Below are 12,831 nucleotides of genomic sequence, written 5' to 3' on the forward strand. Positions count from 1 at the left end.
GACCTCAAAGGGCGTGGCACTACAACCACTTGACATTTACTCCGATCGCCAAAAATTTTATGCTACATTGTAGATTGATCTATATGTTATCCATTCTATGTGTTAGACTTACGATAAAAGTAAAGGTGGGGAAACCAGAGTGCTTCAAAGTAGGGTAGTACCCCCCAAAAATAACTGGGTCGAGTCACCTTAATTCGCCTACATTTGGCTCTGTAAGACTATGGTAAACTTTCCCCTCTTTTCTACTGGATTAGGTCTCTACTAGAGAAAACAGAGACAAAGGCATCACCCATAGCAGTCTTCAATCTTTCAAGAACGGTATTGACAGAAATTGCCTAATATCTCCCTCCGTATTTTAGAAAACAACAGAGACCGGTTGTGACCTACGCTGGTTGTAATTTTAAGGTATATCAGAATCATTTTGTTATGATATTGAAATTAGCAGTGTTTTAAATTTTCATGAGACGAACTAAACTCTAATTTGGGTCGACCTCGAACTTAGGACAGGTCGAGCCAACCAACTGAATCAAACCAAAAAGTAATTTTAGCCCACCAAGGTAAATTTTCTCCCGAACGAGGCGTAAATATACGTTATCATACAAACTCCAATTTAACTCACTATAATTAATGTTTGGTTCGTCTCATGAAGAGTTCGATGTTTGGCTTAGGCCTTAGACTGTTACTGATAATTTGAGGAAAGTACTAATTTTATAATTAATGCTGACTTATTTGTTTTAGTCTGTTTTAGAACCTGTATATTTGTGCACAACTTGATACATTTAGCACCGAAGTAAGGTTTTAATTCCTTCTATTTATTCATTTAAGAGCTTTGTGCTATGATCTAGCGAAAACCATATTTTGGGAGTCGCAACTAGAAGAAGAGAAAATTCCAAACCGATTACTACGCCCGGTTTCGACAATCTAGATAATTTTCGCTGATTTAGACAGGGGCACCCAACGCCTGTTTTCCGTAAAGAATATCCGTTCGGAAGAGCAAACGTGGCCTACTGAATTTTCTCTTGGTTTAGGACGGCTAACAATTTCTAGATGCACGTTCCATTATGCACACTTTTCGAAGCGTATCTAGCAAATTTTCTGCCATTTTCTGGACTTTATTTTTTCATATTTCAGTCCCAATGTTGGGCTATTTTTCGTAGAAAAAGGACGCCTAAAATTATCCGATTCAAAAATGTAACGGAGAGAGGTAAATAGAACAATTTTCTCTTTCGTAAAACGTTAATTTGCATCTAAAATTTTGGGAAGATAATACTGTCTGTAGCCCTTGTAATTTTGAAGGCTCAAGTTCCCCTGATGACCGAACAGATAAAAAACTTTATAGCGCTGCTTAGATTGTATTCCTAGATATGTAAAAGTACTCTGGACAGCCTATAAAGTGTTTACAATGTATTTATTAGGAGGTACGCGTTGTTGGGTGCCCCTGTTTAGAAACGACGGAATCACAAGAGGGAGTCGGAAGGAAAAGGTAAATTGCAAAGATACCTTTGCGTCTCTGACTCTAGGGAGAATGGGTAGAAGCTTAAGTGTAGTTCTTTGGATTGTTTGGGTAGACAAGTGTTAGTAATCGTCGATGCTATTCAAGGCAACCACTAACAATAATTAAGTAACGCTTGCCCTCCCAAACGATCCCAGAAATCTTAGCGACGAAAGCTTTCCTTACATGTTCTCTAGCCTGCGTAGCAAGCGTTTCCGTGCGGTTTAGGAGCAAAGAACGAGGAGCGCGAGTCAAAGACCGCGCGAAAAATGGCGCAAGTAAAAGAGCGGAGAGGCGAAACCAAATGGAAACGCTTGCTACGCAGGCTACATGTTCTGGAGCGGGTGCGACTCCGATGTGTCATTTTCACAAGATCAAAGCGCTCTTATAACTTCGAATGGATCTCTGATCCACTCCATCGTTACTGAAAACCATTCTTTGGATGCATTTATCTATACACGCCTTACTGTGTCTCCCCTTTTTACGATGTGTTCCTCAAACCACGGAATAGGCCTAACGTTCAAACAAGGCCAAATCAATGAAAGAAACTGCATCTAACAGACAACAGCCATTATAACCACGAAGCTTGACTTTTATAAAAGCATAAAACGAATCATTACAAGCCATGCATAATTTCGAGAACGGTCCATGAAAACACTGCGCTGATGATGGCTTGTATATTTATTCGCAATAACGCTCATCGATCCGTTCTCAAAGGAGCCGAGTTTTGCTAAGCTTTCTAGTAATGTTCTTCCTTAATTAACATTGGATGCCTTGACCGGCGCCACACCGCGCCGTAAAAAGGTCTACAGTTTACTCAGTGAACGTTCCCCTGTCCCGTGTCCCGTGTTGTGGCGATCGATTTTATTTTAAATCAATATTATAATAATAGACTGACTTAAAATGATCTACTGGAACAGACTGGATAACTTTTAAACCATGTTCTGATAAGAGTCCACTAACCTTTTGGTTATATCTAAAATGGTGTGCGCATGCGTGATAACTTGCGCTTTCGTGAACTACCCAAGAGTGGCGGACAAAAAGGAGAATGATTTATTGAGAAGTTTTCCTTGCCACAGGTTGGTTCCTGTATATGCAAAAACCACTAGAAAAATCTGCCATTTGATTCAGAGAGAGGGAGGGAAAGGGGCGACGCACAGATACTCTAACTTTCACCTGCACTACTGACACATTGTCCTGATTTATCGCCTTTTTAAAAGGTTTCATAAAAGTGTATTTCGAAATTACAAAACCAATAATAGGTGTTATCTATAGAGCTGGTAATTCATATCTTCTTGATCCCCCTCCTTTTCTGCGTACTTCCTTAGAAAAAGAAACAACATTCCTTTGCCTTTCAAAGTTTAATTTTTCCGCTTAGTTATACCAGGACTTAAAAAATGGAATCGTCAAGAGAAAACTAACAGTCAATCGCTGCGGACGCTGAGGAATTAATTAAAGTCAACCTCTGCGATCTAAGTAAAGTTCTCCTTTAGTAATCCGAGCAAATGCAGTGATCCAAATTAAGGTAGATATGCCGGCGTTCACTTACGGCCGTCCAAGAAAGAACGTTCACGGTCGGACACTATGAGGTCGCCCTACGTATCAACCCATAAGGTCGTAATGTGTTTATCACAACATTAACACTTGAGCAGAGTCGTGTTGACATAAACTAGCTGTGTGCAAATCCTAATAATAACACGCAATAATCACCGATGAATCTTGTTTTTAACAAATCGTAACTCTCCAGACCCTTTTTGTTTTTAAGATTATGGGGGGCAATACAAGAAACAAAGCTTGGTTTTCAATCATTTGCAAGCCACCCGTGATCAGGTTTGTTCTCTCCACCTGTAGAGCACGTTTGTCGAATACGCTATTTGCTCGGCTGGTTCTCGTCCTAGTTGAACCTGCAAAATGACATAATTATTTCATGCTGTTCTTTGTCTATTTCGTTTTAGCCATAATTTTCTTACTTACCAACTAGTAACTTTCGAAGTAGACGAAACAATGGAGCTGAAAGGAATCTTGATCTTCCTTATCTTGTCCGCTTTACTCGTTTTCACCCATGCTCGACCTTCAGAGGTAAAAGAAGAAACTTTTTTTTAGTTAACTTATTTAAGATTTTCGCCATCCTGGAGTTTGGGCCTGAAGCCTCTCATTTGGTCTCCTTAAAACAGGCTTCAATTTCCTGCTGCATCCTAGACGATGTTTATATAACATATGAAACGAAAAGAAACATGTTTTAAAAACTTTTCGATCCCTACTAAATTCTGCGGAATTAGCACCAGCTCGGGCTATGCTACTTTTTATTTCTTTCATCTTTCCGTGTTTCACAGCTGAAATATCGGGGTGTTTAAAATCACGTCGGTAAAACTTTAACTCAAATCAAAGTTGTAACCGTAAATTCAGTGATATACGGTGGTAAAATTATCTTGTGTTATCTCATATCGGCGAGAGAAAAGTCATGCAAGTTCGTGCTTGATAGACTTACCCTTTCCTTCCACAATTAACTCAAAAAAGTTAGATAAAGTGTTCTTAAAAGCCAGTGTGTAGTATATTGTTTTTAACAGAGAAAATCAAAAATTCTCTTAGCTTTTTTACTTCTTACTTCAGGAAATTTCTTAACCAGCCAATTTCTATTAATATTTTAGGTCTTTTAGTGCTCGTTCTGCGAAACAAACACGACTTGCTTCTCTGAATCAAAGTTTTAATGGTTCATCTCCACGCTCCATTAAACGATTTATTTCTGGCAATAAGTTTCTGTCAAATTCATTGACTGTCTTTTTTTCGTTATTTCGCTTTGTCAAATTATCTCATTAAGCTTCGCTTTCACGACACCAAAGCACTGGGAAGGATACATACAAGTGTAACTCAAAAAGGAGGTCATCTAGTTCCCAGGGCTTTTCCTTCACAGTTTTCAAGGGGAGTGCCCTGTGAACGAGGTTAAGAGGGTCATGTTACATCACAGAGCAAACTGTAGTGCATGATCATACCTTTAAACAGCCCTAATATGTTCGGAAACTATTGTGAAGAAGTAGTGATGATTATAATAAGTGGTTTTCTATCACGAGCAGTGAGAATTCTTTGTAATGAACAGCAATCAGGGATAGATATTAGGGTTGATTAAAAAATGGTTTAGACTTTGTTTAGAACGCGGTAATGTGTTAAACAACCTCCGAACTCCTGAGTAACTGGCCCAGTCTAAATATAATCTCTACCCTCGTCCCATCAGGATGAGCGCCAGAAGCGTGAAGACGATGACGACAGGGAACAAGGTAAGTTCAGTTTAACTCGCCTTAGTTAAGAGTTACCCTTTTAGGCAATCAGTAGCATGTTTTTTTTGTTGTTGTTGTTTTTTTAAGTCTAGAGAACCGTCGAAGCGAGTAGGCTATTTGCAAGGGACAAAGTTAGAATAATTGAGATCAGAATAAATACATCGCGCGTTCAGGAAACCTCTACGGAGAGGTGACGATGCAAGAATACTTATTACCATCAAGATCCTGTTTGATAATATAGTTCTTGATTTCGAAAGTCATTTCTTTATATCATACGGTAGCAGAAAAATCTACTTATCTCGATCTATGTAAAGTTCTCGTCTTCTTAATATTCTCTGGTCCTCGACAGTTTGTAGATACAGTCGAACCTTCATGTGCGACCACCCCTCGTAAGCGACCACCTCCCTAGGCGACCGCCTATCCAAAAAAACAAAATTTTCCCAGTCAAAGCCTTACAGTTGGACCCTCTGGTAAACGACCACCTCCTGTAAGCGACCGCGACCACTTTTTGGACCTGAAAGTTTAACAATTTTCCATTGTTTTTAAGCGCTTGTTAGCGACCATTTGACGCATTCTATGTTCGCTCTGTGCGCTATGCTACTTAGAATAAACGACATATACTTTACCAACAACGTGGAACTACACATGGCGTACCATAAATTATCTTCCATAAAGAAGATGTTCCCAGACCTCTTCTGGGAAGAGAACCCTGCGGTTCGATTCTTGCAAGCGAACACCTCTTTGCATTTTGGGTGGTCACTTATGGGAGGTTCGACTGTATTAAGGGATGTTTATTGTAGCAGATATTCTTCAGATAGCATTTTTCATCCATCGAGTCTTACGTCTGCCTTTTCCTCCCCGAATATTGTCTGGCAAAACCGCTCAGCTACCGTGCCCTCTGCTGTCCCCTTTTCTGTCAACTATCATTACATCTGGCATCAAGGCAAACCCCTTCCAAATTGGTTAACGCTTACTAGTTAGGAAAAATTAGCCTGGGGGTTTAAGCCAATCAGGAAAGAAGAAGTATATGAATGAACTATAATTATCGAAATCGTTAACCTGAATTGCAGTCATTATCGTCAATATTATCTTTATCATTGTCATCATCATCATCATCATCATCATCATAATCATTACCGTCGTCTCCATCATCATTATCAACATCATTATCATTATCAACATCATTACATTATTATTATCATCATCATTATCAACATTGTTATCACTATTATTACCAGCATCATTATCAACATCATCATCACCATCACCACCCACCTTCATCATTATTATCATTATCATTGCCTTGCAGATGCGGCAGGAGGAGAGAGTGGAAGTGCTGCTGAGCCCACCACTGCCCCACCAGCTGCTGGTGCTACCACGCCACCCCCTGCAGGGGGAACACCGCCGCCAAACGCAGGAGTACCACCACCCCCCGGAGGAGCTCCCCCAGCCGGTGCCAATCCAATTGTCGCTGCTGTTGTAAGTGGCTTTAAAGTCTTATCCACATTATGTAGCACATTATATGGTCAGACATGGAGCCCGGCCAGATTTTCGAACCCTTTCGCTCTTAGACCACAAAATGGTGAGATTCTTTGTCTCGGTGAGAGAAATCCTGCATTCTGTGTTTTTGTGCTCGCAACTTTTGCAGTTGCGAGACGAAAGCCTAAAAAATCAGGCTTGTACGGGATTTGAACCTTTCACCAATGAATATATTTCAGCTTGTTTTGATGTTCGTGACAAATTATTATCAAAGCAACGTAATTGCCCTGTGTTGTAATTTTGATTCCTAAACATAGCTTTTGCACATACTGTATGTGCTTGTATGGTCATGCAAATAAAGTTCGATGTTGTTGCCATACCATAACGATGGAGCACTCTCGCCAAGTAATCTACAGAGTGTAACAGGCCAACTGGCTGCTGGCAAACGTTTGGTCTATAACTGTGATGATCCTATCTTCTTTTAATTTCATTCAATTCATCATCCTGTAGGTCTAGTATGGGTTGATTCATATATATTTGTTACTTCGGTAATAGTTAAGTGCGCGTAAAGTAGGTTCATGAACTTGGCCTTGGCATGATACCTGGCAAGTGTTAGTAGTAACATAGTTTTGACGAAAGGCTTGTGAGAATATATGATCACTTGTGTACTTCTTTTATGTGACAAACGTAGATCTTGGCTTTGCTTTAATCCCTCTAGAATCAAGCGTGCGCTGCCTTCCAAGCATGCGCTGCTCAAGGAGACCCCAACATGTGCCTTCAACAAATGCTGCAGACCCTATCATCATTAAGTGGAGGTGCTGGAGGTGCACCTGTTGGGGCAGCCCCCTGTCAAGGAGGTGCCTCCATGCCGATGCCCCAACCTATGCCCATGCCCATGCCCATGCCCCAGCCGATGCCGTATCCTGAGGTTATCATGGAACCGGCCTCTTGTGGTGGAACTTATCCATGTAAAGACAAAGGATCAAAAGGCAAGAAACACCATGACAAGAAAGAGAAAAAGCTTGACAAGAAAGCCAAGAAAGATTAGTTTATGCGTTAAATGCCTAGAAGCTATGCAATTCCGTAATGACTTTGCATTGAAAAAGATAGTCGAATAGACTGATCGAGTTTAAGCGATGACCACACCTCACGCGGTTCTCAACGTATGCGTGTTTGCTATATTGTAAATTCATCAACAGTCTTCTGAATTATGTTATGTGGGACTTATGTTCTGTTACTAAAGAAAGATAAATATGAGACTAATAAAAATGATCATTCACTTAATACGCTGGGGGAGAAATGCTATTTAGTCTAAAAGAGGCCGGTTGTATTGAGTGGGAATCGGTCTTCGTTCACTGAGGGTCTAATAAGTGAAAATAATCGACTCTGCGACCTGCAGTTATCATCTGAAAGCAAGATAAATCCTTATCTTTAGCAATCATCAAGTAATAAACAGTTAGAATACTTTGGCGTAAAACAGAAGTCATTTTAAGAGAACTGTTAAAGGCTTTCAGCGTAGTTGGCGTAAAGCCGTGAAATTTGCTGAGTGCTCGCGGAGTGCTCGTCGTCTCACTTTCGACGGCAAATTGCAGATTTTAATTGGTATCACTTACGGTCTTGGGATGGAAAGTCACTATATTTGCCCATTCAGATATCACTTAGTAATGTGCATACGAAAATTTACAAAAAAAGCCCTGACACTGACCACACAGAAATCTCCATTAGGGATCAGTTTAAGCTTGAGCAACACCCACATTAGTTCATTAGTCTCCCTTAGGGTTGAATTTGAATTTTCCGACGAGCATCCCCGTCACTGTTAAATGGGAGTCACCCCGGGACACAAGTGCTAATGAGGGTTATGGATCAGCCTTTATTCACGCTCCAAAATGAATGGGGTAATCCGCCTCTCCATAAAGTTTCTTGTTTTAATTTGATTGCGTTTACATGATAGGTGTGGTGACCCACCAAGGCGGGTAGCCCGGTCTGCCAGACCGGGTAACCTTCTCAGCCGTGCTCAAATTTTGCCATGTAAACGTTTCAAGGTTGTGTAACCCGTCTAGCCGGAGTCGAATTCGAGATAAATCAAATTCGCCCAAAGTTTACTTTTGCGGTTGCTTTGCATCATTAAAGTAACAATAGAAAGCCACAGCACTGAAGGTTGCAGCAAGAGCAGCAGGTGAGAGTAGAAGCGCAAGAATCGCCAAAGCAAACGTGGTTTGCCAGATTTTTCTTGTTTACGTGCTTAGCGACCATTCAACAATCTTGAGAAAGTGCACACCGGGATGGCGGGGTTGTAAGATTGCGTGTAAACGCGGTTTGTTTATTTACCCCACCTAAGCGGGTTACCACACCTACCTGGGGTCCCCACCTTCATGTAAACATGCTCTTAGTCTGTCAACGATGTGAAAACTCCCAATGCGATGTTTATGAGACACGTGAACACTTCTTGACGATATTCTATTTTCCTTTTGAATTCATTCTGAACTACAGCTCGTTCTCTGACAATACAAGTCAAAAAAATTTTGCCTATAGCTGGGAAGTTAAGCGAGTTAGAATGTTCGCGATGGACTTTGAAGGAACCAATGGAATAAATTTTATTGGTGACATTTTCACTATATAGCTCACGTCGAACATGAAAACGTCTGCCAGACCAATTCAAAACTTTAAACCAGCACTTTCGTCCTCATTCAAAGACACTTGTTAATAACTTTATGTAATAAAAGCCCACTGTAATTGCAAATCTATTGATATAAAAATTCTCAAGAATTCCGGCCGTTAGAGATTTTTCAGGCATCATCAATGTTCTGCCTTTGAAGTCCATAACGAGGGTGGAATTTTATGTGAGTCAGAGAAGATATGATTTACCTTTGTAATAAGAGCAAACTTAATCGTTCACCGATCCAGTTGTTGCAGCTAGTCCCTTTGTACTTGGTTTCAGCACCAGGGATTCCACCGTAGCCTGTCGCCAACGTACGGGTGAGCTGCTGTGAGGAACTGAGTTACTACATCAAGTGCTCCGCTACGGTCGCTAGCTACGTAGCTACATACGCTTGAATCACAGTAACACTACAAGAACACTTTTTGAAACAAAATAAAAATTGAAGAGGTATTTATTTTGAGAACCAAAGGTTTATTTATCCTGAAACATTTCATTTATAAATTCCACTACCAGAAAAGCACAATGCTTTGTTTTGCTTAGCTACCTGTAAGATGGCATAATTATTTCATGCGTTGCTTTGTGAGAGTTTCTGTGGCGGCCATCGATTAGAGAATTGTAACAGTAGAAAAAATGGAAATCAAGCAAATAATACTAATTATCTCCATCTTGTCAGTCTTCCTTATAGTTGGACGTGCTTGGCCATCTAACGAGGTAACGGAAGAATACAACAATGACAGATATAACATTTTACAACTAAATTATATAAATTACAGGCAGACTGTAAATCTGACTTCTCGAACTTTTGCAATGTTTTTGTTTTCTAGTTATTATTCCATGAGTAATTATGAACTTTCTTCCGAAACACTCAGACCTCGTTCACCATCTATTTACTAGTAACTGAAAAATGACCTCGAGACAGTGTCGTTTTGCCCCGGAATCTGTTAGTCTCCTTAGTGAGACCTTGATTTCGAACATTCGTAATTAAAATGTCAGATCTATATATATATACTTCAAAAAGAGGTCATTGATTCAATTTTTTGCTCAGGCATAAGATACTTAATTTGTATTCCACAAAGACTGAATCTTTTTTGTATACATGAATGGAAGATTTTAAATGTTTTTGTTAAAACTTATAGATATAATGCTGGAACATTTTATTAATGCAATTAGTTCCATTCACTTCCCTGATTAGGGGTGCCATAAAGTCATTAACGTATAAGCGTTCAATGGCACTCTTAAGTTTAATTGCATCATTTGGTCTTTATTTATAGAATGTCCTTACATTGGTAGGTATGTAAAATTTTTCAAGAACATTTATTTTCCTTTTAACTTCCAGACCAACTTGAGTTTTGTTTTGTTTTGTTTGTTTGTTGTTGTTTTTTTTTTAACAGTGTATGTAATGGCAAGTTGAACATCGCCTCATTTTGAAGCAGAGGCCAAATGTGTTGAAATGAGTAGGTCAGACCTGTCTTGAAAGAAAGTGAACAAGCTATTGTTAATTGTAATTTTAACTTCGATTGTTCCCTCAGGACGATGACAGCGAGGTGCGCAAAGACGAGAACGCCGTGGAGGAAAACACCCAAGCCGAGCTAGGTAGGCCAATAGAGGCCTTAAGCTTTACTGGTAAAAAAATCTCTATTTGACCGATACTAGAGATAATCACCTATCAAATTAATCATAGCCTACTAGCTCTTTCTCTTATACTCCAATGTTATTTTCTTACGAGCTTTATAAGATGCAAAGACTTTTTTTTCAAAAAATTTTTGTTGGCGTTGGTCTCATAGATAACTCCTTTGACGCCTGGGGTCAACTCAATAAAACTTTTACAAGTGTAATTTACATGTGTAGCCCAGTATACTGCCATGACACTTCGTCTCCCCATTCGCCACAATCTAAATAACTTTGGTACATGCTTTTTACCAATTCCACAATTTCATTCTCCTCGGACTGATTTCAAGTATGTGTTATCTATCGGAAGACCCTTTTGACAAACGTGAGTTTAGTAAGATTTCCTCTTGGGTCTTTATTGCCTGTTTAGACGATATTAAAAAGGCTTGGTTACAGGTTCTTATTTTGACCTTCGCTTTGTAGTGGCAGATGAAGCAGGAGGAGGAGAAAGCGGAGCCAGTGGAAGCGGAAGCGGAAGTGGTACAGAACCTGCACCTGCTCCACCTGCCACTGGTACTCCTATTCCGATTGGCGATGCAGTTGTAAGCACCATTTGCGTTCTATAGATTTTTTTATCGTTTTCGTCCCACAGGCTCAATTAAAGCGATTTTACGTTATAGACACATTTTTCAAGCTCCCCAAGGTAATTGTCGATTTCAAAACCAAACCATTTCGAATCAAAGAGAGCATTAAACAGCTGTGTAGAATTCTAACATGCAATTAGGGATTTTGTAGTCGTAAATTCGAAGATAATGTTTTTGTTTTCCAACAGAACAGGCCAAAACCTCTACTTACCATTTTTATGCTGCTAAATTCGTCTACCAAATTTGTGATTTGCCTTGATATTGATCGTAAGAGACAATTTTCAGGCATTCAATAACACTCGTGATGTGACAATGAAGCATAACGAATAATATTAATATCATTTTATTATTTAAATAATAACATTGGCAAAATTAACATCATCAAGAAGCAGAAAATGAAGAAAGAAGGAATGAATGCAAGAGAAGTATTTTGACCCCAATGCAACAATTCTTCAACAGTTTATCTTCTTTTTTCGTGTACTCTCTACATGAACAATAACGTGAAATTCCATTAAACATCTATAAACCAAGTATTGAATGACAGTCGAATCCCGGTAACTCGATCCTTCTTCAAGGGAATAAGTTCGAGGTTTAATTAGGGGTTCGAGTTAACAGGCGTTCGAAGCATGTAACCGGAAATAATGAAATGGAATGGCGACGGAGTTCAATTTTCATACACACTTCACTTCAAAGCCAGCAAAAGATAAATGATATTTGAAAGAGGAATTAAGTAACAAAGATTGATCATTTACAGGGCTGAACAAAAAGAAGTTGATTGGCAGAAAAGACCAATCATACACGGTTGTTTTGAGATAAATTCAATGTTTCGGACCCGGTCCACGGCAGAACACTGTTGTCTCAAAACATGGTTTTGAGATATCCGGGGTCAAATTATATGAAATGATCTAAAGGGAGACAAAAATTACTTAGAGTAAGCGGGAGGTTCGAGTTACCGAGGGTAGAATTATATAAATGTATGGACAAAAAAATCGTTTTTGGTTCGAGTTAACGCGAGATTTGTGAGTTAACGAGGGTTCGAGAAATCGGTAGTCAACTGTATTCAACGCGGTTCACTTTACCTCACACAATAATACGTACCCCTTATCTACTGTTCTAAATAAACAAAATTTCCTTTTTTGTATAATTTTACTACTTAACACTGGAATTAAATTCAATTATTTTCTTTATTTGCTTGTTTGTGCACAGAATCAAGTCTGTGCTGGCTTCCAGTCGTGCGTTGCGCAAGTTGATGCAGCTGTGTGCCTTAAACAGATGGTGACTGCCCTATCGTCACTTCTCCCACCTGCCACTACCGGTGCCCCGGTAGGGGGAACTCCGTGTCAGGGAGGAGCCGGTGCTCCCATGCCAATGCCTGTGCCTATGCCGATGCCGATGCCAATGCCCCAACCAATTCCGTATCCCGTACAGCCATCCTCCTGTGGTGGAACGTACCCTTGCGGCGATGAAGAATCAAAAAGCAAGAGCAAGAAACATCATGACGACCACAAACATGAGGAAGATTAGGCTACTAGCAGTTGCCGTGAATTTTCATATTTCAGTTTCTATATTTCATGCTATTAGAAAATAGCAGCCGCTGATATTTGTTTTGTTTTTAGTTGTTGCTGTTTTGATTAAGCACTTGCTGCTGAAAACCACCACTGCTAAAATCAAAATCTT

General features: G+C 39.7%; 2 protein-coding genes across 3 annotated transcripts; both read left to right on the forward strand.

Annotated features, from left to right (window-relative positions):
* The first annotated feature begins 3,414 nt into the window (after positions 1–3,414).
* Positions 3,415–7,560, forward strand: LOC140943612 (uncharacterized). The gene is made up of 4 exons (XM_073392729.1): positions 3,415–3,571; positions 4,722–4,764; positions 6,074–6,243; positions 6,962–7,560. Exons 1-4 carry the CDS (start codon positions 3,497–3,499, stop codon positions 7,289–7,291), a joined length of 618 nt encoding a protein of 205 aa, XP_073248830.1. The 5' UTR covers positions 3,415–3,496; the 3' UTR covers positions 7,292–7,560.
* A 1,925-nt stretch (positions 7,561–9,485) lies between these two features.
* Positions 9,486–12,711, forward strand: LOC140943940 (uncharacterized). Of its 2 annotated transcripts, none has more exons than XM_073393049.1 (4): positions 9,486–9,613; positions 10,432–10,495; positions 10,994–11,112; positions 12,361–12,711. In XM_073393049.1, the coding sequence occupies exons 1-4, from the start codon at positions 9,533–9,535 to the stop codon at positions 12,676–12,678; spliced, it is 582 nt and encodes a 193-aa protein (XP_073249150.1). In that variant the 5' UTR covers positions 9,486–9,532; the 3' UTR covers positions 12,679–12,711. The 2 variants fall into 2 exon arrangements, with proteins under 2 accessions (XP_073249150.1, XP_073249149.1); XM_073393048.1 differs by having other exon boundaries at positions 10,432–10,494; positions 10,990–11,112.
* The last annotated feature ends 120 nt before the right edge of the window (positions 12,712–12,831 follow it).

This window comes from Porites lutea, chromosome 7, assembly GCF_958299795.1.
Source record: "Porites lutea chromosome 7, jaPorLute2.1, whole genome shotgun sequence".
In the NCBI taxonomy this organism is placed as follows: domain Eukaryota; kingdom Metazoa; phylum Cnidaria; class Anthozoa; order Scleractinia; family Poritidae; genus Porites; species Porites lutea.

What these genes read in the sequence shown, in the direction of transcription:
- LOC140943940 (XM_073393048.1), top strand. Translation starts at nt 9,533, where the DNA reads ATGGAAATCAAGCAAATAATACTAATTATCTCCATCTTGTCAGTCTTC. An exon ending in GTGCTTGGCCATCTAACGAG is followed by an intron (nt 9,614 to 10,431) that starts GTAACGGAAGAA and finishes TTGTTCCCTCAG; the next exon opens with GACGATGACAGCGAGGTGCG. An exon ending in AAAACACCCAAGCCGAGCTA is followed by an intron (nt 10,495 to 10,989) that starts GGTAGGCCAATA and finishes GACCTTCGCTTT; the next exon opens with GTAGTGGCAGATGAAGCAGG.
- LOC140943612 (XM_073392729.1), top strand. Translation starts at nt 3,497, where the DNA reads ATGGAGCTGAAAGGAATCTTGATCTTCCTTATCTTGTCCGCTTTACTC. An exon ending in CCCATGCTCGACCTTCAGAG is followed by an intron (nt 3,572 to 4,721) that starts GTAAAAGAAGAA and finishes TCGTCCCATCAG; the next exon opens with GATGAGCGCCAGAAGCGTGA. An exon ending in CGATGACGACAGGGAACAAG is followed by an intron (nt 4,765 to 6,073) that starts GTAAGTTCAGTT and finishes ATTGCCTTGCAG; the next exon opens with ATGCGGCAGGAGGAGAGAGT.